Raw genomic sequence first — 24,075 nt, 5'->3', positions numbered from 1 at the left:
GTGTGAATTTAGTCAAATGTGCAGCCTGGAAAGTCTGATGGAGTGAATTGTGGAATTGTGACATCACACACTCTACTGTGAGCTGGCTCCATAGGCTGCTACGAGCTTGTGACATCACACACTCTACTGTGGGCTGGCTCCATAGGCTGCTACAAGCTTGTGACATCACACACTCTACTGTGGGCTGGCTCCATACGCTATGGAGCCAGCCCAATGTAGTGTGTGTGATGTCACAAGCTTGTAGCAGCCTATGGAGCCAGCCCACAGTAGATTGTGTGTGATGTCACAAGCTTGTAGCAGCCTATGGAGCCAGCCTACAGTACAGTGTGTGATGTCACAAGCTTGTAGCAGCCTATGGAGCCAGCCTAGAGTAGAGTGTGTGATGTCACAAGCTTGTAGCAGCCTATGGAGCCAGCCCAATGTAGTGTGTGTGATGTCACAAGCTTGTAGCAGCCTATGGAGCCAGCCCACAGTAGAGTGTGTGATGTCACAAGCTTGTAGCAGCCTATGGAGCCAGCCCACAGTAGAGTGTGTGATGACACAAGCTTGTAGCAGCCTAGCTTGTCTGTGTCACAAGCCTAGCTTGTCTGTGTGAACTAAGCGATAGGCTGCTACAAGCTTGTGACATCACACACTCTACTGTGAGCTGGCTCCATACATGTAGGCTGCTACGAGCTTGTGACATCACACACTCTACTGTGGGCTGGCTTCATACATGTAGGCTGCTACGAGCTTGTGACATCACACACACTACTGTGGGCTGCTTCCATACATGTTGGCTGCTACGAGCTTGTGACATCACACACACTACTGTGGGCTGCTTCCATACATGTTGGCTGCTACGAGCTTGTGACATCACACACTCTACTGTGGGCTGCTTCCATACATGTTGGCTGCTACGAGCTTGTGACATCACACACACTACTGTGGGCTGGCTCCATAGGCTGCTACACGCTTGTGACATCACACACTCTACTGTGGGCTGGCTCCATACATGTAGGCTGCTACGAGCTTGTGACATCACACACACTACTGTGGGCTGGCTCCATACATATAGGCTGCTACGAGCTTGTGACATCACACACACTACTGTGGGCTGGCTCCATAGGCTGCTACACGCTTGTGACATCACACACTCTACTGTAGGCTAGCTCCATAGGCTGCTACAAGCTTGTGACATCACACAGTCTACTGTAGGCTAGGTCCATAGGCTGCTACACGCTTGTGACATCACACTCTACTGTGGGCTGGCTCCATAGGCTGCTACAAGCTTGTGACATCACACTCTACTGTGGGCTGGCTCCATAGGCTGCTACAAGCTTGTGACATCACACAGTCTACTGTAGGCTAGGTCCATAGGCTGCTACAAGCTTGTGACATCACACAGTCTACTGTAGGCTAGGTCCATAGGCTGCTACAAGCTTGTGACATCACACAGTCTACTGTAGGCTAGGTCCATAGGCTGCTACAAGCTTGTGACATCACACAGTCTACTGTAGGCTAGGTCCATAGGCTGCTACAAGCTTGTGACATCACACAGTCTACTGTAGGCTAGGTCCATAGGCTGCTACAAGCTTGTGACATCACACAGTCTACTGTAGGCTAGGTCCATAGGCTGCTACAAGCTTGTGACATCACACAGTCTACTGTAGGCTAGGTCCATAGGCTGCTACAAGCTTGTGACATCACACAGTCTACTGTAGGCTAGGTCCATAGGCTGCTACAAGCTTGTGACATCACACAGTCTACTGTAGGCTAGGTCCATAGGCTGCTACAAGCTTGTGACATCACACAGTCTACTGTAGGCTAGGTCCATAGGCTGCTACAAGCTTGTGACATCACACAGTCTACTGTAGGCTAGGTCCATAGGCTGCTACAAGCTTGTGACATCACACAGTCTACTGTAGGCTAGGTCCATAGGCTGCTACAAGCTTGTGACATCACACAGTCTACTGTAGGCTAGGTCCATAGGCTGCTACAAGCTTGTGACATCACACAGTCTACTGTAGGCTAGGTCCATAGGCTGCTACAAGCTTGTGACATCACACAGTCTACTGTAGGCTAGGTCCATAGGCTGCTACAAGCTTGTGACATCACACAGTCTACTGTAGGCTAGGTCCATAGGCTGCTACAAGCTTGTGACATCACACAGTCTACTGTAGGCTAGGTCCATAGGCTGCTACAAGCTTGTGACATCACACAGTCTACTGTAGGCTAGGTCCATAGGCTGCTACAAGCTTGTGACATCACACAGTCTACTGTAGGCTAGGTCCATAGGCTGCTACAAGCTTGTGACATCACACAGTCTACTGTAGGCTAGGTCCATAGGCTGCTACAAGCTTGTGACATCACACAGTCTACTGTAGGCTAGGTCCATAGGCTGCTACAAGCTTGTGACATCACACAGTCTACTGTAGGCTAGGTCCATAGGCTGCTACAAGCTTGTGACATCACACAGTCTACTGTAGGCTAGGTCCATAGGCTGCTACAAGCTTGTGACATCACACAGTCTACTGTAGGCTAGGTCCATAGGCTGCTACAAGCTTGTGACATCACACAGTCTACTGTAGGCTAGGTCCATAGGCTGCTACAAGCTTGTGACATCACACAGTCTACTGTAGGCTAGGTCCATAGGCTGCTACAAGCTTGTGACATCACACAGTCTACTGTAGGCTAGGTCCATAGGCTGCTACAAGCTTGTGACATCACACAGTCTACTGTAGGCTAGGTCCATAGGCTGCTACAAGCTTGTGACATCACACAGTCTACTGTAGGCTAGGTCCATAGGCTGCTACAAGCTTGTGACATCACACAGTCTACTGTAGGCTAGGTCCATAGGCTGCTACAAGCTTGTGACATCACACAGTCTACTGTAGGCTAGGTCCATAGGCTGCTACAAGCTTGTGACATCACACAGTCTACTGTAGGCTAGGTCCATAGGCTGCTACAAGCTTGTGACATCACACAGTCTACTGTAGGCTAGGTCCATAGGCTGCTACAAGCTTGTGACATCACACAGTCTACTGTAGGCTAGGTCCATAGGCTGCTACAAGCTTGCCAACTGTTACTCGAGCTGTAAGAAGATGTTAGCTCTTCGCTGGCAACCCCCACATTCTCCTTTTCACTCCCAGTGGCTGCAATCATTTTTAGATATCATATATATGGAAATGTCTGTACTGTAGGTAGAATCCATGGGGTCAAACACCAAACCGTGAAAGACATGCTATGAAATGTAATGACTTGAAGTTATGGGGCTGTATGGGTATTGTATAAGCAAGACATACGGTATCTATTTTGTGTATTCATGTACTGTATATGTGGGTATGCTTCCATGATGTTACTGTTATAACTTTGTACAATCATTAGACCAAAATATTGAAGATCCTGGGTGGGGGGAGGGTGGGGGATGATTGTCGTCAAACAATCGTTCTTTTCTTTTGTTAATTTTCATTTCTTACTCTTTTGAGGGGGGCTATAAAAGGTTGGCAACTGCAATGTAATTCAATCTAATATTTTTGCTATGATGATTTTCCTATGCATTGTAATCCTGCTAACTATAAAAATGAATAGAATTTGATAAAAAAAAAACTTATTGGAGCACAAAGCAAGAAAAGGTCAATTATGACTAGAGCAGTGAACTTAAAACCAACATTTTGAATTAATGTTTCCATAGGAATCAAGGATTAAAGTGGGATTTATAAATGAGGATTATTGTGTTGTTTAGGCTGTATTAATACAAGTAGATGATATTAATTAAACTGCTCTTATACAGTAGGAAAATAAACAAAAAACAAACAAAACAAAGCATGGTGGTACGGTAAGAAATGTATGTAGCTTGTAGCTTAAAACTAAATTGGTCAAGATGCAATTACTCCCTGCTTCTGCTGCTGCTGCTGCTGGCTCTTTTAATTACATTATCTGCAATTCTGAAATGTTAGGAAACGGGTCTTTTCTCTTTTAATTAAGTTGTGGACCAATGATGTCAATTGTGCATGAATGATATCAGTGGTCCACAACTTAACTCAAATCATCTCAATAACTGTCCAACTAAATGTCTGCAAAGGTCCCCCCCCCCCCATGTGTGAGATTGTTGTGACATATGCAAAATAAATCAGCATTGTTTTTTGGTGGAGTGTCCCTTTAAGTTTATATGCTTTACCCCCCCCCCCTCTTTGTGCACTCTGTTTTGTTACATTATTCTGTAGGTCATGTGCTTATTTGTTGCCACCTATTCAAAAGCCGCTCGAGCCACTTCAGGGTTTTGTGTGTGTGTGTGTGTGTGTGTGTGTGTGTGTGTGTGTGTGTGTGTACATCGGCCTAAATACTTCTCAGCCTGGATGAATACTGAATGCCACTTCTCCCTTGTGATAAAAACAACTCTATTACTGAAAACAATTTAATTAATTAATTTCATTTAATTTATATCTAAAGAAGTCTTTACACCCCCCCCCCCCCCCCCCTTTTCTCCATTTTCTGTCTGTGCTGTTTTTTCCCTTCCGTTTGTGCATCAGATAACTCTTGAAAACACATGAGAATCAAGTGCTCTGTCATTCCTGGCATGCGTGAACTGAGTGTGAAAGTGCTAAGCATGACACACGACCAACATAGGAGGGCAAATGTGTTTTGTAGCGTAGTACATCAGTTCCCATGTGTACTTATGGTTTACGCACACAATATAAGCCTGCTTAACACACCGTAGGGGGATAGAAACGTAGTATTGGCTTGTTGGTTGACTGCTTTCTGATGGTCTTGTCAGGTACTTTTGTGCAGAAGGCCTGTGAACGAGACCTGGAGGTGGGGAGCTGTCTGTCCTGCGACGACGGCCAGACGTACACGGAGCACTCCAACGGCATGAACCGCTGTCTGCCGTGCACGCACTGCCGCACAGGTAACCACCGTCTCCTCTTCTTCACTTGTTGTTTTCAGTGTTGAGGGGTAACTCATTACAAAAGTAACATATTACATGTAATATATTACTTTTAGCAGTAACTCAGTAATATAACTTATTACAGTAATTATTATACCAGTTACTTTGTCAAGTAAGTAGTGTGTTGACAAAAACAAAGGAAAATAATAACATTTAGAATTTTGGATTGTTTACACTGACTTCAAGGCGGTTTAAATTATTTTTCGGGATGGTTTCGGGGCGGCAATGTCATTCTGCTGCTGCTGTTGTTTCGGTGAAAGTAATGCAAACGTAGTGTAATAAGTAACAAGTTACTCTACACAAAGTAATATTGTAAAGTAACTTATTACTTTCCAATGAAAGTAACTAGTAATATGTAGTATATTACATTTTGAAAGTAACTTGCCCAACACTGGTTGTTTTTCTCTCGCTATTCAACGCTTACGACTCTGTATGTGGGGTAACAATTCTCAATTCTTCCAAGTCATTCCCCCCCTCCCCCTTCGCCCTTTCAAATTCACATCACTTTAGACACTTCTATAACTCCGTTTGCCACAGATTATTGTTCGGGAAAGTTAATATCTTTTTGTCTGCCCCCCCGCCTTTCAAATCCACCCGCGAAAATCTGATCTTATGATGTTACATGGAGTAGCAGGGTGTGTCTTTGTTGTTTTGTTTCACGCGCTGAATGCGAGTGTGTTACCTGTCTCTGGAGATGTGCTTGTGTGTGTGTATGTGTGTGTGTGTGTGTGTGTGTGTGTGTGTCTTACCTGGCTGCGCTGGGTGTGGCTGTGTCTCATTGTCTCCCACACTGGCCGTCTTTGTGCGCCCTGAAAGGCCGGAGCTCGGCAAAAGAGACTAATGTTACATAGGATGTGTTTTGTGCGTTTTCATAGAGGCTTTTAAGAACGAGCTTTGTGCCTTTTGCTCCAGTTTGAACGCATTTATGACTTTGTAATAATGAATGGGGGACATGCGAAAGCAACCGTGGATTCAAAGCTTAGACTTTTCAATAAACAACGTTGTGATCTGAATTCGTAACGCTTAGAAGCGCATATTGACAAACATACTATGCTGATGGGATACTGTTGAGAATGAATCATTCATGGTGTCATGCGGCGCTACGCTCTCATTATGATTCACCTATTTTCTCACGTTGTCAGTCTGTCACAGTGTCTTTATGTTCAACGTTGTCAGTCTGCCACAGTGTCTATGTTCAACGTTGTCAGTCTGTCACAGTGTCTTTATGTTCAACGTTGTCAGTCTGCCACAGTGTCTTTATGTTCAATGTTGTCAGTCTGTCACAGTGTCTTTATGTTCAACGTTGTCAGTCTGTCACAGTGTCTTTATGTTCAACGTTGTCAGTCTGTCACAGTGTCTTATTTCATTTTTGTCTTTCATTCCGTACATGCACTTGTTCATTTAGATTTAGATTCAGAGTTGGTTAACTTAACTTAACCTCATCTGCATAAATTACTCAGGTTAGACAGGAGATGCACAGGGAAAACTATCCTCACTCAAGAGGCCATTTACACCTGGCACGAACATGCGCTTTCTGTGATCAGATTGCAATCGGATAGTGCTTGACCGCTTGAAAGTATACGGGTGTAAACGCGCCCAAGACACATTGAAGACGGATTGCAATCTGATCGGCCAAACCACCTCCGGAGGTGGTCGGGGAGTCGGGGACGCATTGTGACCACATCAATCACAAGTGTAAATGCAATGCGTCCTCTCAATCCGCATACAGCAACTGTATGCACTATACAGATTGAGAGGACACCCGTTTTGGGTGACCGGATTGCAATCTGATCACCCAAAACGCATGCTAACGCCAGGTGTAAATGAAATGGGGCTAATAATGTGGTCAAGCACTATCCGATTGCAATCTGATCACAGAAAACGCATGTTAGTGCCACTGCCAGGTGTAAATGACCTCTCAGACTCGCCTGCCCCCTGGGTTAGGGTTAGTTTAAAGGATTGGGATTACCAGTGACACCTTGCATGCACCCACCCCACCCCCAACCGCACACACATACACACCTACACACATACACACATACACCCCCAACCCCACACACATACACACATACACACATACACCCCCAACCGCACACACATACACACCTTTCCCTCAATAAATGAGCCTAGATTTGACAGTATTTTCCACAAGCTGTCGAACTGATAGTGAAATATCGACTCGTTCCCGGCCTGCTTGCCTAACTCAGATCCTATTTTAATCCCATGTATTCTTGCTCATCTCCTCTGCCTGTGTTACACTCAATCCAATCGCAACCGAGTGTCATTATTTAACAAAAGCCAAACGTGCTTTGTCACTATACTGGTATTTTTCAATGCAAAAATGGCAGAATTGTTTACGTCCTGCAACGCGGCGAGCAGGAAGCGGCGTCGCGGCACGCCACTGGTAATGTTTAAAATGTCTCAGCAGCTGGAAAACAAAATGACAAACATAACAGTGAATGAAGGTGTTGAATAAGAGTGTGTACAGCTCAACACTCAGTTTTGTTTATTAAGACAACTCTCATTCTAATGTGCTCTCTCTAAAAACGATTATGCTCTTAAACCTTTTGATGCAGTTAACAGTGTACTGAAATCAGTAGTCATAATAAGAAATCTAGGAAACTTCAAACCATAAACACCTTTTGATAACAGAAACGTAATGTGATGTATTTTTTAGCAGATAATCAATTATTTTATTAGCTCCAGCTCGGTTGGTTGGTTGGGCGGTCGGTCGGTCGGGCGGTCGGTCGGTCCAGAAAAAAATGTTGGTCCACAAAATCAATGTCAATGCAGTGGATGACATCACAATGGAGTGGATGACATCACACTGACTGACATCGCATATCTGGTCTCAGCTATTGCGAATTTGCGCTGGTTTCGTATTATTTATAGCAACATTACTGTTGGCCCAGCTGCTTTGCCTCTCCTCGACTCTCAACAGAAACACCTTAGCTTGGCACACCTGGCAATTTGCCTCACTGAGCCAAAGTCTCATTTTAGTCAGGTTCTATTTTATTTGACCAAAGTATGTCATTTAAGTAAAAATATTGGGACAACTTAATTTGCCATTCTCCCTATATGAGTACCCTGGAGCTAGATCAGTGCAGAATCCAACAGCACAAATACTATCAGTGCATCTCTCAACCACTCTGAAATATAACACCATGTAACAGGATATTAACCACAGCCAACACCCCCATTCATTTTCATTGTTAACAAAGATAGGCTAGTCTGAAAGTAGGCTGCAGAAGAGGGCTGGGCGATAATTCAATATTATTGTTTTCAGTGCAATCATATTGTGATGATATGAAGACATTTTTATATCGTCGTGACACGCATGTCTTCTGTCTAAATTGATGATGACAAAGCAAATTTTACTTCAAAACCCTGATAGAATGAAGTATGGTAGGAATATTGTTGAAATATTTCTGTTTTGTTTGACATCACACCTAACGTTCCAATTCGGTTCAAAGAGATGAACATTAATTTGATTATTTAACGTGATTTTGCATACATGGAACAACCATTATCATGCAGAATGGTGTTCTATAGAAATAATTATTCAAATGTCTTAAATTCATCCCATGTTAATTCCTCTTCGCCTACAGGCTATGCACCAGTAGTGACCAGTAATTCCAGTATATCTTACATAACATCTTTGGTGATAACAGGCGATCTGTGTTGATCAATATCTGTTTATATTTGCTTTCTGGTCCTACCAAACGTTGTTATGTAGGCATGTCAACGGTTACAACATTTTCTAAACGTGTACACTGGACCTTCTGGCAGCGTGTAACCGGTTAACCGGATGTTGTTGGGGTTTTTTACCGCATTTGCGCATTGTGCGTCCTTACGTGCAATGTACTGCACTTGTGTGAAAACTTTAACCATAAAGTTATCATCTGTAGCTTACACTCCACTACGTGGAGGGTTTCCAATCGTGGAAGTTGGAAACCCTCATTGAAAAGGGTCTATTGCAAGCTAAAGGGACGTTTGATCATCGACGCTTAATGGGTCTTTTTCACAGCCGCCATTTTGTGTCTAAAAGTCAGGGGAAACACATGTGCAACCAACTCATTAATTAGGGCCCCAGCACTGGAACACCTAAATGGACTGGAAGTTGGAAACCCTAATTAATGTTTTGTTGCACCAGTTACTTCCTGCCTTTTAGACACAAAATGGCTGCTGTGAAAAAGGCCTTTTATGGCAAACAACTATACCAATGCTAAGCTATGCCATCCTCCCATGTAATGGAACTCCTCTCTTAGTCATGAGTTAGACTGCCATGCTTTGGACCCCAACTGGCGACCTTTCTTTGAAGCCAGAGCCACTGGCTGCTTTGTGTGAGTGAATCAGAAGCTGTCTTTGTGGCCTGCCCCTCCATGACCGCAAACATCTCACTCCCTGAGTTAGCGCCGGCTAGTGGTCACACTGCATTAGTTACATATAGATTAGATATAAATACACACTGTAGATTCAAGACGTCGTTTGCTGAAACATTGGCCTATTTTGTGATTGACCGTGTTTTATCGGAGAACTTGAATGCGTTACTCTAAAACCCATTTTCAGAGTAACTTCTTTGGTTGCAGATTTCACAATAGCACTTAAAAATTAGGCCATACATTTTTTTTTTGGATTAACCGCTACAATTGTGTCCTCGTCGTTTCCTTTCTGTCCACACAGATGAGATTGTAACCGTGTCCTGCACCAGTACTACAGACACCAGGTGCCAGTGCAGACCAGGCACTTTCTGTGTGCCGGATCAGGCCTGTGAAGTCTGCAAGCGCTGTGCCAAGTGAGTGGCATCCACTGTGCAAATTCCATCACAGTTTATTTCCAGCGGTTCTGATCCTGGTCGATTGCAGTGAATTGCATTCACTTTGCATCCCTGGTCCTGAGATAAGAACCAGAACCGTTGGTTTATTCTGTTTTAGTGCTTAATTGCATTTGGTTTATTTTATCTTCACCATTCATATAATTTTGAATATAATTTCATCATGTGGCTATATAACTTTGTATGAAGGCGGGGCCTTTGCAGCTGAATCATTGCTCTACTGTGTCTTTGCTGTTCATATCTCAGGTGTAAAGCAGGGGAGGAGGAGCTGAAGAAGTGCACGCCCTTTTCCAACACGGTGTGTAAGAAACGGGACCTGTCCCCCACCCCTAAGTCCCCAGCCGCCCCGACACCCGCCCCTAGTTCTCCCGAGGCCATAGGTAACTTTGTGGTCCATTTCATCCGTTTTACACAGTAATAATGGTTCTCATTGGAAGTTGTTGAATTATTTGTGTTTTTTTTTTTTTTTTTACAGTTGTTCCCATTGTCATCGTACTGATCATCTTGAGCTTGCTTATCGGATTGAGCGTGTGGTGGTTTATAATCAAGCAGCGTTCGTGTGAAAGACCATGTGAGTTGAAAGCATGTACCTTTGCGGTGTATTTGATCAAGAAACCAACAAATGTTTTCCTAATGCGATTCATCTGCTGTTGCGCAGGTTCAAAGCGCGACTGCGATTCCAGTGAAATCGTGAAAATTCCTATTGTAAGTTATTTATTTATTTATTTATTTATTTATTTATTTATTTATTTATTTATTTATTTATTTATTTATTTATTTATTTATTCATTTATTTATTCATTTATTTATTTATTTCACTTGTACCTTTTGAAGGCTTTAGTTATAATTGCCTCCACCATGTATACTTAGAGTTAACATATGACCCGTGCAGTACAATCTGTCGCTGTTTTTCATCATCCTCCCATCCTCTCTATCAGGATGAGAGCGGAGCGACACCGGAGGAGCGACAGAACAACCAGAATGCCGGTCTCGAGGGGGAAGAGTCGCGGCCGGAGTCGCGGCCCCTGCTGCAGGAGACCCAGGCCGGCATGAGCAAAGCTTGCCCTCCCCTGGAGGACGAGGACCGGGGACTGGGGGACAGCTTGCCCAACACCACCAGCTCGTCCCAAACCAGCCTGTCGGCCCTGCCCACAGCGGCCTCGTCCGGCAGCTCGCCGCACCAGAGCCCCGCCGCCCAGAGGCTGCTGCCCACAGCGGTGGTGAGAGGAAGTGGCGGGAGGGAAGAGGAGTGTCAAAGCGGGAGGGAGGGAGAGAGTCCGGAGAAAAGAGAGCCAGTGAGACATGTATGTGTTTGCACGTCTACGCGTGCTCTTCCTGTGTTATTGTGATGTTTCATTCTCAATTTGGCAAATCGCCTGGCTGTAACATTTTAGTGACCATGTTTTTGTGATTTCTATCGTGTTACAGGATGATCCGTTACAGTGCCGATTAGTGCCACAACTAGGTAAGGATTCTTGGAACGCGAGGGGGGGATTTTCATACCAGAGACATTTTTACTCATTTCCTGAAGCCATTTAGCATGCGGCGCTCGCGCTGCCCTGGAAGACAGCTGCGGGCGTAAAACTAGACGGTTTAATGCAGTTCATGTCGGTCCACAGTGGAGTGGAACAAACAGTATCTCCACAAGATCTCTCTCTCCATATTATCTGCTTAATAGATTGATCTCATGACAGTCAGGCCGTCTCAAATCCTTCAGGGGATACGCTGATTTTCTTCATGCTGTTGCTAAATTGAAGAGCATATGGCTTCGTAGATTTGTTTAAACTTCCACTTAAAATGATTTTTTTTAAATCCATCCCCCTGAAGAAAATTTGGTGTAATGTACAAACTTTTTCTTAGATTTTAATTGTGTTGTGCGTGTATCCATCAGTTAACTGCGTTTAGTTCATATTCAAGCACTTAAACTTAGCTGCATTTAAATCCCTAACAATGTATTGCCATTGTTGGGGATACAAATGGAGGAAATGACAAGAAAAGAAAATCTAGTCAAAACATGCAGTTTCTGTGTGTAAGTACAAAAATGTTAGCAAATAAACATCATCTGTCTCTGTTTACGTTTTTTTTCTAAGGATCCGAAAAATCCCTGAGGAAGAGCTTCGATTTGTTTGACGAGTACCTGGACGTACGGATCCACAACAAGTTCTTCCGACTGATCGGAGTCAGCGACAACCACATTCGAATCGCAGAGAGCGGCCCCCCTGCTGACAAGGTGTATGAACTGCTGAAGAACTGGATGCAGAGGGAGGGGCTGAAGGCCGACATCAACAACCTGCTGGAGGCGTTGCTAAGCATGGACCAGCGGCGCTCAGCAGAGAGCATCGCCTCCGCCGCCCTCCAGAAAGGCTACTACAAGCACGCGGACACCCCCTGAACGCCCCCACGTCCCCGTCGGGGAGTGTCGATGAAGTGAAGACGAAAGTACTTATTACAAGACGAAGACTAAAAAGCACATAGGCACTGTTGGTTGACATTGTCTCTCACGAACAGGCTTACCTCTTATTGGCTGATCAGCCATGCATTCGAAAGCCAGTAGTTTTGAAAAGCAAATGACAGAAAAAGGGGGAAGGATGAGTCGTAGTAGTGATCATTGCTCTAAAGATGTTGGCTACTCGCAACACATAGCGAGGAGTGATGATAATGGGAAAAAAAAGAACAAAAGATTTTGTGGTCAAAGTTAACAACGTCGCCACCAAAGACGGCCATGAAAGTATTTTTTCAAAAAAATCTAAATTAAAAGAGTAGGATAACATGAAGGTGTCAACTTCCACAGGCAGACATGGCTGTATTCTGTAGGCTTTAATAAAGCGATATACGGCCATATAAGCTTAGAAATCTCCTGGCTTGTGTTTCGCTCACCTGGTCCCATGCCCAGATCTTTGAGCAAAGGGCTAAAAGAACACTACCTTGAGACAAGAATATACACTGGTTTGTAGGAGTGGCATTAGTTATGTCACTGTTACTGTGCCTACTTGATGCACTGACCTCTGGCACATGTAGGATTTAGAGCTACAGTTATCGTATAACGTGTTATGTAGATTTAGGCTCCTCCCAAACCACATGGAATAGGCCGTTGGCAGCATCCTATCAGACGAGGATCGGAGCACTATGTATGGACCGTTTTAATGACAAGGGTAAATATGCAGGCTTACTAACGATGGAAATTATCCCCTTGCCACCCTTCATACATCTTGACTATTTTGATCTTTCTCGCAATATCATGAGTTTCACTTTCACTTAATCCATAGTGATCCAAGAGTGTCATAGATTGTGTCCAATCAAGCCACGTTTGCAGAGAAACGCTTTCGGTCGTTTTTCCCTCGTCCGGTCTTTTATATGTTCAGTGTTACTAATCACACAAAAACATTGTAGAAGGAATTTCACAAGCTGTTTCTTTTGGAACAGCTGTTTTAATAGGTTAGTAAAGTGTTTTCCATAACGTTTCCTTGTTAACGCAGAGAGGTTCAAAGGTCATTTTATTTATTGACATATTTATTTTAATGAATGATAATTATCTGTCATTATTTATATCACTGCCAATACAACCCTGGAAAACAAATCAGCACAGATTTTTTTTGTGTGTGAAATGACTGAGATCAGATTGAGCGGTGCGGGTGACCTGTAGCGTTTTGTTAAACCGCGTTCCTGCTCGCTGCACGGCGTCCCAGCGCAGCGCTTCAGTCCACACTGTTGATGTGTACCAAAATGTTACACGCGCCATTTCCGCTCAGCCGAGCATCAGGAGCTCCCCTGATGCTGCGCCGTGTCGGCGTTGTGGCGACACCTGTCTTTCGAGAAAGAGAACTGGCCTGTTGAATCCAACTGTTGCAGTTAACGGACTGACCCGATAGTCCCTTGATGCATGTCGGCAGTGACGTGGAACGCAGGTACGGATTGTTCTCTCTTGGTTAGGCTCAAGACAAGATGAAGGAAACCTTTTCTGGATAACGAAAGTTCGGTTTTATTTCCCACGATATTGTCCTTTGTACATACATTTCCAGAGAGCATAGATGCCTTACAAATGATATGTATATGCAGCTCTATTAACAAAAAACAAATGGGATAAATATAGTGAGGTATGAAGATGTTGCGTACAACAGACCACAGTGGCTGGTGATGTTGTGATTGTAGACATTAACCTAGATGTTGCCCATGTTTTCTGCAGTGATGTGACTACACGTTTATGTATAGAGGAAAGAATTCTATTTTATAGCCAAAGAGTGAGGCTACAGTGCTGGCACTGCCATCTATTGATAGACAATGAAAAAACAACCTGCATCAATTTCTAGGGACCCCGTTTTCTCCCCTCACTTATATTTTGCCTCCACTTTTTAACACATTGTTTCCTGACCTAATAGTCTATTTACTTGTGAAATAGCTCATGGCCTTTTCTGCATTAAGTGATAGAAGCATATAGCAACGGATTTGCCCTCTCTATGCATTATGTCTTGTTTACTCTATGGCAGTTGATGTGTGTATGCATCTCTCTTTTTTTTTTTTTTTTTTATCATTTCTGTGTTTTTACCTTTACATATTTCAATGCAAGTCCCAAGCTGTTCAAGTTTTCGGTTTTGTTTTATCCAATAGCTTTTTGACTGTTCATGTAAAAATGCCCTGTTCAACTTTATTTAAGCCATTTCCCCCTTAGTTATTGTTTGCTTGTCATGGATTTCAGATGCAAATACAGCAAAGCCATGTATTTGTTGATGTCAATTTCAAATAAATGTTTTTTACTGATATTGCATTTTTGAATTCTATATAAAACTGATATTTTGCACGTTTGTTTATACTAGAGCATAAATCACTTCTCAAACACCAGAGACATCCATTTAATTTGATTGAAACCGCTTGGAGGCCAGAGAGCTAGTTTCATCGTTAAATATCCCTCTGGCATGTGGAACTACTAGTGGAATGCAACGGTCTATGTCCTCAGACATCACAATCTTGGGAGTCAAGAGAATAATTAATGGCCAGAGAGCTATGGGGCATTATATATATAGGGTAAAAGTAATGTCATAATTACTTTTATACAATCAAGAACTTGAGTCATTATTAAAGGAATGTTACACTTTAAAAGTCCTGCTGTAAAATAGGGTGGATTAAACTCGAGCTAGGGTGGATTCAGGTAGGATGTCGGTTACAACATGAATAATGAAGCATTGATGATGTTCCCTGGGTTTGACTGACAGGCGGTTAGGCTATTTGTTTGAATGGGTGCGTGATATTTCTCGCCACGAACGCACACAACGCACACAATAAAGAGACGGAAAGCAAGTTCAATAACAGCTGTTAGCCTCAATTGAGGGAAGTCCAGGTGTGAAAAAGAAGAAGAAGAAGAAGAGTCATGATAAGAGGGAAATTAGCCTCTTTGATATATAGGTGTCCATTGAGATTTTGTCTTGCCCTTTGGTGTGCCTCAGGCACAAAACGTTTGAAAACCACTGCTCTAACAGGGGCTCTGACATCACACCATGGGCTTTCTACAGTATAATATATAAGCTGCAGTACCGGATCACGCCAGCAGAGTTCGCTATTGGGCTTTACTACCAAGATAATAGCCTTTATCTTTATTTTTATTGTTTATTAGACAGGGACAATGCACAATTAATATATTACACCAGAAATAGCTTTTAGCTCATTTGCATATGGTGTCCCGGGGCGGCACAGTAAACACAAACATACTTTAAAAACACACACACACACACACACACACACACACACACACACACACACACACACACACACACACACACTCACACACACACACACACACACACACACACACACACACACACACACACACACACACACACACACACACACACACACACTCCCAACAACAGAACCACATCAACAAAGCAGTGCACAACACTATGGAGATACACATAACAGAATAACAGTAGAATTACACATATCCATATATCAGTACATTAGTCAAACTAATCATCCCTGCATTCAAACTAAAGGAAAGAAAATGTTCTCGGTAGACGAGAGAAGACTTCTAATGGCTACAGGACTGTCCTTCCCTCAGCCACTTAACTGACTTTAATTGAGGATTTAAAGCCTTTAAAAGTACTGCAGAGCCGACAGGGTGTTCCACAACCTTGCTGCACAACCTTGCTGTGACTGTAAAAGCAGTTTGGCTGAATTTTGTGGATCTAAATTGGACACAACAGTGCCCTCTAGAGGAGGCTCTTGTAAAATGGTGGTGGAGCAAAGTCATGGAAGATTCTGTATAATAAACAGACATTAGCCATGAACAGAAAGTTTTCAAAAGTCAGAAAATTATACTTCTAAATAATGCTGCAGTGGTGGTAGTTTTTTTTTAATCCAGTACCTTTATTGTTTGTTTTATTAGTTTATGGAGTGGCTGCATGGCTGTTTTATTAGCCTGAGACCAAGTTGTGGAACAGTAAGATAAATTAGATAAAATCAGAGAATGCACAATGTTGCTGCATCTGTACTCAGCTAATTTCGAATGAATCTAAATTGTCGAAGGTTACGTTTGACAGCCCCTGTAGTTTTTTTTATGTGTTTTTTGAAGGTGAGGTTGCTATCAATTATAATAACACCCAGATATTTAAACTCATGGACAACCTCCACCCTCTGTCCTTTCACATAGATTTCAGGTGGGGGAGTGTCATTACGCCTTATAGAAAAAATGCATATTGACAGTTTTAGATACATTCAAAGTCAGACAGGAATCATTAAGCCAAGTAGTCCGTTTTTCCTGTGGCTACACCACAACTGAACTCAACTAAAATAACTGGACATTGTGGGGCCTTTTCTACACCTGCTTAACTTAGGTCGATGTTAATGATTATGAAAGGGGATGTAGTGGTGCATAAACTCAGTTTAGCAATCAAGGCTCATTAATAGTTAAGTAAGATAGGTGTTAATGATTAGCAACAGGGATAGAGACTATTCAAAGGAAACTGTGCTATTACATTGACATCAGTTGGTTTCAGTTCTAATCTTGGTTGTTTGCCTTGGAACCAACAACTGGAGTTTACGGTTTAGCCATCATTTTATTTTATTTACCACCATATCACTAATAAGTCACGTGTATGGAGTCCTCCGTCATTCCACTGGATGCTAAAGTGGAGTGTGGTTCCATGAACACGCCGTAAGAGGAATGAGAAGAACACGACAGGCAGTCACAGAGTGGCTGTGTGTCATCTCTCGTATGGAAAATGATTACACTCTGTCTGATAGTTTTCTTGCTATAATAATACATTGAAGGATCAGATCATCTACACTGCAGCACCAATGTAGCAGCAAAACATCAGAACATCCTGATCTAGAAACCATCTATCTGCCACATCTGAGGAAAAACCATTGGGAAAAACAAACAACTTAATGTAAACCCTGGTATTGTCCCAGGCAGAACACATTTACTACATCAATTAAGCGATGCAATTATTCCTACTGAATAGAAGCAGATGGTTGATTTTGATGAGGAATTCACTCAGCTGTGTAATCCTTGAACCAATATAACTGACATGGTTCAACGAGTTGGATATTTAGAGGGTTTTAATGAATGCCAACACAACACTGTTCATGTGTTTTGGATAGTATACAACAGAACCTCTGGGTCTGTTGTATTTCTTCGGTAATACTATAATGTCTTGGGTGCAGTAACACCTGTGTTTCTTCCTATACGAGTGTGGTCTCTTGTCTTTCTTTACAGTATAAATGCTATTCTATTTGAGCTTGGCATTGCAATGTTGCTTTTTTCAGGAGCGAGAAGTGGTTTGCAATAGGAAAGTATTCAGTGCCAGCCATGCTGTCCCTGCTGTCAGGGCAGGGTCAGCAATGCTGTATGACATCACCATCATTATGAATTACATAAGGTGAATAATAATGATGTATGCATAAAATGATATAAGCTACATTCACTTACAATATTGATATTAATACACTAACAGAGATGTAGTTGAATTTGATTTTACCTTTATTTGTGAGATCACGTTCATGATGGTTTTAACCAGGCTAATTAACCAAGAAAAGCCTTAAAATCTAACATGTTACAGACAACATGTAACAATTACAGCCAATACAAGTTACAAATCACAAGAGTGAAAATAAGAAGATAGACTCTGAGGCAACAATAACAATAGCTAAAAATAGGCAAGTCAACACTGAGTCCAGGAGCACACAGGGGGGGGATTAGATTAGATAATTAAAACTGACAACCTGATGTGCCTGACTCCAGTTCCCAATTCATTCGTTTGTGGATTTCTTCATCAGTTTGTTGTGATGTACTTATGATATGCACTTTACAACATATTTGCCTTATGTAGAAGAGACCCGTCTGGCTTGAGAGACTAACTGGAAGTGTAAATACAATCGGAAGTTCAGATTGTATTTACACTTCCTGTGACTCATAAACCTAGTGAGTCTGACTCATAATGTGAGTCAAACTAGGTTTGACCAGGTGAGTCAGACTAGTTTGAGCAGGTAAAACAGCCGGCGTTTTGAACAGGAAGTCGTGATACAATGGGTCAAGTGCGCGGGGCTACAGTACATAAGGTGAATAATATTATAGAATCTCAGAGGAAGCAATGGCTGCAAAAATACAATTAAGATTAAATTAAGTGCATTTCATTTACTGCCCTACAGGTGGCGCTATTGCCTCACTATCTAAAACTGCACTTCCAGAAATGATAAAAACATTATTATTGTGACTGCATCAGTGTTTTGTAGCAGGCAGTGCCTTTAACAGTATGAAACAGTCATCCTTGACGGAGGGTATTTCATGTCGGCTGTTGAGGTTCTGGGCTGAGGGAGGACGAGATGTGAGGCCTTGTATATTTGACCAGACTGTCTGAGAAATATGCTTTTAAAGTAGTACGTAGCATGGCCAGTGCTTTGAAAACACACTGCGGGCCTAGTCTTTGATTTTTTTTGTTTATACGAAAGTGTCTGAAAGGGTGATCTTGACTTCTCTTCTTGCTAAACTGAATCTTTTATCTTTGCTAGGTTTGGATCGTTCATACTTTTTCTGTAGTTCATTTTGTAACTTTTGTATCTGTCTTGGCTAATGGTTTGAAGTAAAAATGACTGACCTTATTTAAGTAAGCTGGTGATGATACACTAGTAACATGAATGACTCTTTCATCATTACCATTACTCTTTTTCTCACCACAGTATACATCTTCTCTTGTGGATATATAGACACTGCTGATGATTAAATATGTGTCTACTTAGGATACAAATTATTTCGAACTCTTTTCAGTATCCCGTTATAATAATAAAAATGCTCATTTTCATCATGAGGAAAGTTGCCTTGGTAGTCTCTGTTAGAGGTATGCTCTTTCTCCTGCTCTTTCACTCGATCTAGATCATTTACTTTATGCAATGTCACTGTGTCTGCAGATGTTTGTGTCTCCTGAGGATAAAAATTATTTCGAACTCTTTTCAGTATCCCGTTATAATAATACAAATGCTCATTTTCATCATGAGGAAAGTTGTCTTGATAGTCTCTGTTAGAGTTATGCTCTTTCTCCTGCTCTTTCACTCGATCTAGGTCATTTACTTTATGCAATGTCACTGTGTCTGCAGATGGATACAAATTATTTTGAACTTTTTTCAGTATACCGTTAAAATAATAGAAATGCTCATTTTCATCATGAGGAAAGTTGTCTTGCTGGTCTCTGCTAGATATGTGCTCTTTCCCCTGCTCTGTCACCTGATCTAGGTCATTTACTGCATGTGATGTCACCGTGTCTGCATGTGATGTCACCGTGTCTGCATGTGATGTCACCCTGTCTGCATGTGATGTCACCGTGTCTGCATGTGATGTCACTGTGTCTGCATGTGATGTCACCGTGTCTGCAGATGTTGAACTGTTAAGTCCACCCTTCCTCGACGCTGCATCTTGAAATGCAGCCATACCTTCCCCCAAAGTGATGGTTGTGGATAGCACTCCCGCTCTGGCTCCAGATGTGTCCAGACAGTGTGCCCGTCCAGCCTCCGTGCGATGTAGTAAACCTCTGCACTGTGGCGAGACTGAGGCAGTCACATCTGTAGGCTGTGGAGGAAAACCTTCATCAGTACATGTAACGTTTAGGATACGAGTAAGAGCCGTGAAGGCAGGCTCATTTCACTTTATCGTGAAACATCAGTTTGATTTTGATTCTTATTCTTAAACCTCTATTATGTTATAGGCCATTTTAAAGCTATAATTTCAGAAAAATAGTAAGAATATCTCCCACCATGTGTGTGTTTTTTTCCGTGTTAGTTCGGCTACAGTATGTGAACTAGATATTCGCTAAATATATTTGTTTTCTGTTTTTATTTTATTTTTTAAGAAAAAATCTTTCAAATGTAACCTTGTGAGGAAATTCTTGTCCATAGTTTTCAGTTTCGTCTCTATATTCCCTGTCTAAGGTTGGGGAAACAAACACTCCGATCCCTTTCATTAGTGCATTTTGTGTAACACTTGTGTGTGTATGTGCATTTACTCACTTTTGGAGGAGTGTCTGTTGGCTGCTTGTGCACCGAGGCTTCTGAAGGTGGAACTGACGTCACACTTGGAGCGTTGTTTTCATTTTCTGCTTCTCTTACTTCAGCCTGTGGCCTTTCTGTTGCAGCTGGGGACACGCGTGATCTCTCTGTGCTTTCAGGATATGTGCTTGAGTCTGTTTGGATATCTTCAGGTTCCTTCATCTTCGGGGTTGGATGTGGGGTTTCACTGCTCACATCTTGTTTACTCCCTGTTTTACACTTTATGAATATGGGTCCAGCAGTAGCTAAAGGTTCAGATGCTGTACTTTGTGGCCCAACACCATTCTCTGTATAGTCCGTGATATCAACGACTTCTGTACTAGATCTAGTATTATCACGTTTTGTCTCCATGTTTACTGTAGTTGTGTCTGTTTCATTTATTGCATTTGAGGTAGGTGAAGATATGCCTGATTCTTCTGTTGGCATATTTCCCTCTTGTTGCTTGTCTAAAATATCTGTCTCTATTGTCTCTGTAGCTTCTGTGTAGGGAATAATTTCGCCTAGGAAAACGTCTATCTCCTCTGTGTCTGGGCTTGGTGTCGCTGAGAGAAATTCATCCAAGCTATTAGCTGGTATATTCACGTTTTCCTCAGCAGCAGATGTTGGTTTAGAGATCTCGGCTGGCATTACCTCAATTTCCAAACTTGTATCTATTCTGAGGACCTCTATTGGAAATGAAGCTTCATCCAAGTAGTCATCCAAGGGCGTGATGGTATCAGCTTCTGGTTTGACTTGTGTCTCCATCTCTGTGTCCTCAAAGGACAGTGTGGGTGACATTTCATCCCCCACCTCTATTACCATTTGTTCTGTCTTGTCGCTGGGGAAGTCTGTTATCTGGGTATCTGTTAATGAAGTAAACTTCTCATTTTCAGCAGGCCATTGTGCTTCATTTGCTCTTCCTGGGTGTCGAACTAATGCTGGATTGATAGTCATCCTTACATGGTCATCTCCTTTCTCAGCCAACATCTTTTTTAGGGATTCTTTCTTCTCCACATTAAATCCACCATCAACCACAGTGGGCGAAGCTTCAAGAGAATGTTTCTTATGAAGACTTTTGTGCAATGAGGTCTCCTCATCCAAGTTTTCATTTTTCTCTGTGTTGCTCACCAATACAGGCACATCTTCTGATATACCGGTACGTGTTATCTCTCCACTCATCACTAGCTGCACATCTGGTGCCCTCACTGGGAAGTCAGAGAGCAGAGTTTCAGCGTGGAGAACATCACGCTGTCTGACCATCTCCTGATATGAAGACTGCGGCCCATCGTCTTTTATTGCGTCGTTCATATTTGCAGCCAACGTTATTTCACCATTCTTTAGACAGCAGGAGAAGAGAATCACAGGTGAAGAGGTACAGTGTCTCTCTGTCAGCATTTTCTGCAGGTGAACAATTGTGGTGTGCACCCAGCCTTTGGATTTCTGTATTATTGCGCCCTGGAAGGTCTGGCTGGAGCTATTTGTATGGTGATAGGCTATCCACGCGGTGCCAGACTCAGGGTGGGCTCTGATGGTATCCATGGTGATGCGACTGGCTTCTGCAGCGCGGCCCGTAGTTGGGGCGACTCCACTGACAACATGCATCACTGATAGAGTTCCATCCGAGTTCTGCCTAAAGGGGGCGACGCTCTTTCTTTCTCCACGAAGAAGAGAAACTACAACCTGAAGTGAAAGCAGAGGAAGATGATCATAGTTTTTAGTCTGATGGAAATATTTAAGATAAGGAAGTGAAGAAATTGCAAAAGAAAATGTGTTCTTTTCATTTGACATCAGCCTAAATTTCTCTCATCACCAGCCATCATTCACACTGTCCCTGGCTATAGACAGACTATAGATACAGTCAATGTTAGACCCTGGGGTAGCTGGCTGGGGGCGTGGTCAGGGTGGGGTAAATCCTCCCGTTCTTCCCCATTCAGCATAGTTAGCATTTAGCTGCTAGCCCAGGCAGACACAATCAGAGATTCAACCACCGCAGTAAATGCACATCTGAACAGACGTCTATGTACCTGCTCTAGAATCCCCAATCCTGTAGTGTAGAGCCGCAGCACCGTCCTTTGGTGAGTCAGCCCAGTGAGATATGTTGTTTTTTTTACCCCACTCGCGCGCCAGCCGTAGTAATTTTTTGGGGGTGTTCCAACACAGACCGACTGTATCCATGGGGCACCTCATTTACTATTCACACTGTTGACTGAGCAGAGTATTCATATTATCATATACGGGTTCATTTTGTGGACAGAGAGAGAGTTTCACAAAAGGAATTAATTGAATTTCCCCAATGTTACAATATTTTGAGTAACTGTATTAACAGGCCTTTTGTTAAACAATACAATGAGATTGGGAAAATGTGCTTCTATCTGCGTAAGACATGACGCTGTCAGTTTCTATTCAGGTGGAGTTATGGATGAGAGGTTTTTAAGTGCTCTGCACCTTGTGAGGCAGCTGGAACCGCACAAGATCACGAGATCACAAGATCACATGACAAATCCATCTTGCCACGTTCCAATCTATTGGTTTGAATCCGAACCACCAGTGGTTTGCATCAATCAGCATCCAGAGGCAGCTACGGGCGGCCTTTAGGTGTGACGACAGCAAGAAACGAGCCTGTGTGATAGACAGATGGTTCATCCAATCACGACCATAGTGTTTCAGACCTCCGCTTCTGGGCCATAGACATTGTCAAACCCCACCCGAGGGGTGGCGACCTAGACAGGACGCTTCTCCAGCGCGAAGCGCACTGGATCCACAGGCTGGATACCTCCGCTCCTAACGGACTCAATGAGGAGCTGGACCTTGCATGCTTTATTTAGGGAGATCTTGAAGTCTGTAGTATTGGAATGCCTACTGTTATGCTATATTTATATTTATATTATTCATTAATTAGATGCATTATTCTGTGTGATTCTTACATCATATCCTTGCGTGATTTTGCTGATATGTTTGGCATCAACATCAACATGATAGGACCTGTATTTTCCTACAGCATTATTGATGTGACATGTAGCCTATTTTTGCATTAGTATTTTTGTAATATATCATCATGTATGAATCTCTGCTAGTTCTGTCTACCTTAGTAGAGCAGACCATTTCCTCTGACGTCAGGGCTCTGCCCCCTTCACGTCACTCCACACTACCTGTGCCACGTAGGCTATGTTCTCTATTTAACCTGGTGCGGTGGCCGACGCCCTCCCATACAGCCTGATGAAAACCAACGGTTGAAACGCGTTGCGTTTGTGCCTTGCCCGTATCACCTAATTGAAGATGTACACTGTTTGTTAACTGTGAAGTACGCAGGTATATTACTTCTTATTAAATTGATTTACCTTTAAAACTCTAAGCAGCTCATTTTTTGCTTTGATCATCCAATCACCTGCCAGGTATTTATTGAAAGTGCCTACCTCTCCTAAACGGTCTCCCCCTGAGTGGCAAGCGACTCCTTCCCAGATGGTTAATCTGTTATATTGTAACTTATTGTAATATAGCGCTTTTTATCCAAACCGCTTTAGAATGAATTCACACACACATTCACACACCAATGGTGGCAAGCTGCCACGCAGGGTGCTGGCACCCCATAAGGAGCAATTTGGGGTTCAGTGTCTTGCCCAAGGACACATCGACATGCAGACTGGAGGAGGCGGCAATTGAACCACTGCCCTCTTTTATCCAAAGCGATTAGTGGACGGCCTGCTCTACCTCCTGAGCTACAGCCGCCCCCATCTGGCAGTGTCTGGTTACTGCACAAGTAGTGCATGCTCATAGGGTACAAAGCTGTAGTGTGATGAGGCTGTACTTC

The 24,075-nt window shown here is 42.9% G+C and overlaps 1 protein-coding gene across 1 annotated transcript in view; it reads left to right on the top strand.

Moving 5' to 3' along the window:
- tnfrsfa (tumor necrosis factor receptor superfamily, member a) overlaps window positions 1-14,465 on the top strand; it is a 44,274-nt gene extending 29,809 nt beyond the window's left edge. Inside the window, exons 3-10 of the mRNA XM_083641915.1 lie at window positions 4,757-4,888; window positions 9,611-9,722; window positions 10,008-10,141; window positions 10,237-10,332; window positions 10,420-10,466; window positions 10,700-11,065; window positions 11,190-11,226; window positions 11,852-14,465. Of these exons, the coding sequence (XP_083498041.1) occupies window positions 4,757-4,888; window positions 9,611-9,722; window positions 10,008-10,141; window positions 10,237-10,332; window positions 10,420-10,466; window positions 10,700-11,065; window positions 11,190-11,226; window positions 11,852-12,153 (1,226 nt within the window). The 3' untranslated portion in view covers window positions 12,154-14,465. The remainder of the gene's footprint in view (window positions 1-4,756; window positions 4,889-9,610; window positions 9,723-10,007; window positions 10,142-10,236; window positions 10,333-10,419; window positions 10,467-10,699; window positions 11,066-11,189; window positions 11,227-11,851) is intronic.
- The last annotated feature ends 9,610 nt before the right edge of the window (window positions 14,466-24,075 follow it).

This window comes from Poromitra crassiceps, assembly GCF_964638095.1.
Source record: "Poromitra crassiceps genome assembly, chromosome: 8".
NCBI lineage: Eukaryota > Metazoa > Chordata > Actinopteri > Beryciformes > Melamphaidae > Poromitra > Poromitra crassiceps.
This window is presented reverse-complemented; position numbering and strand designations above follow the sequence as displayed.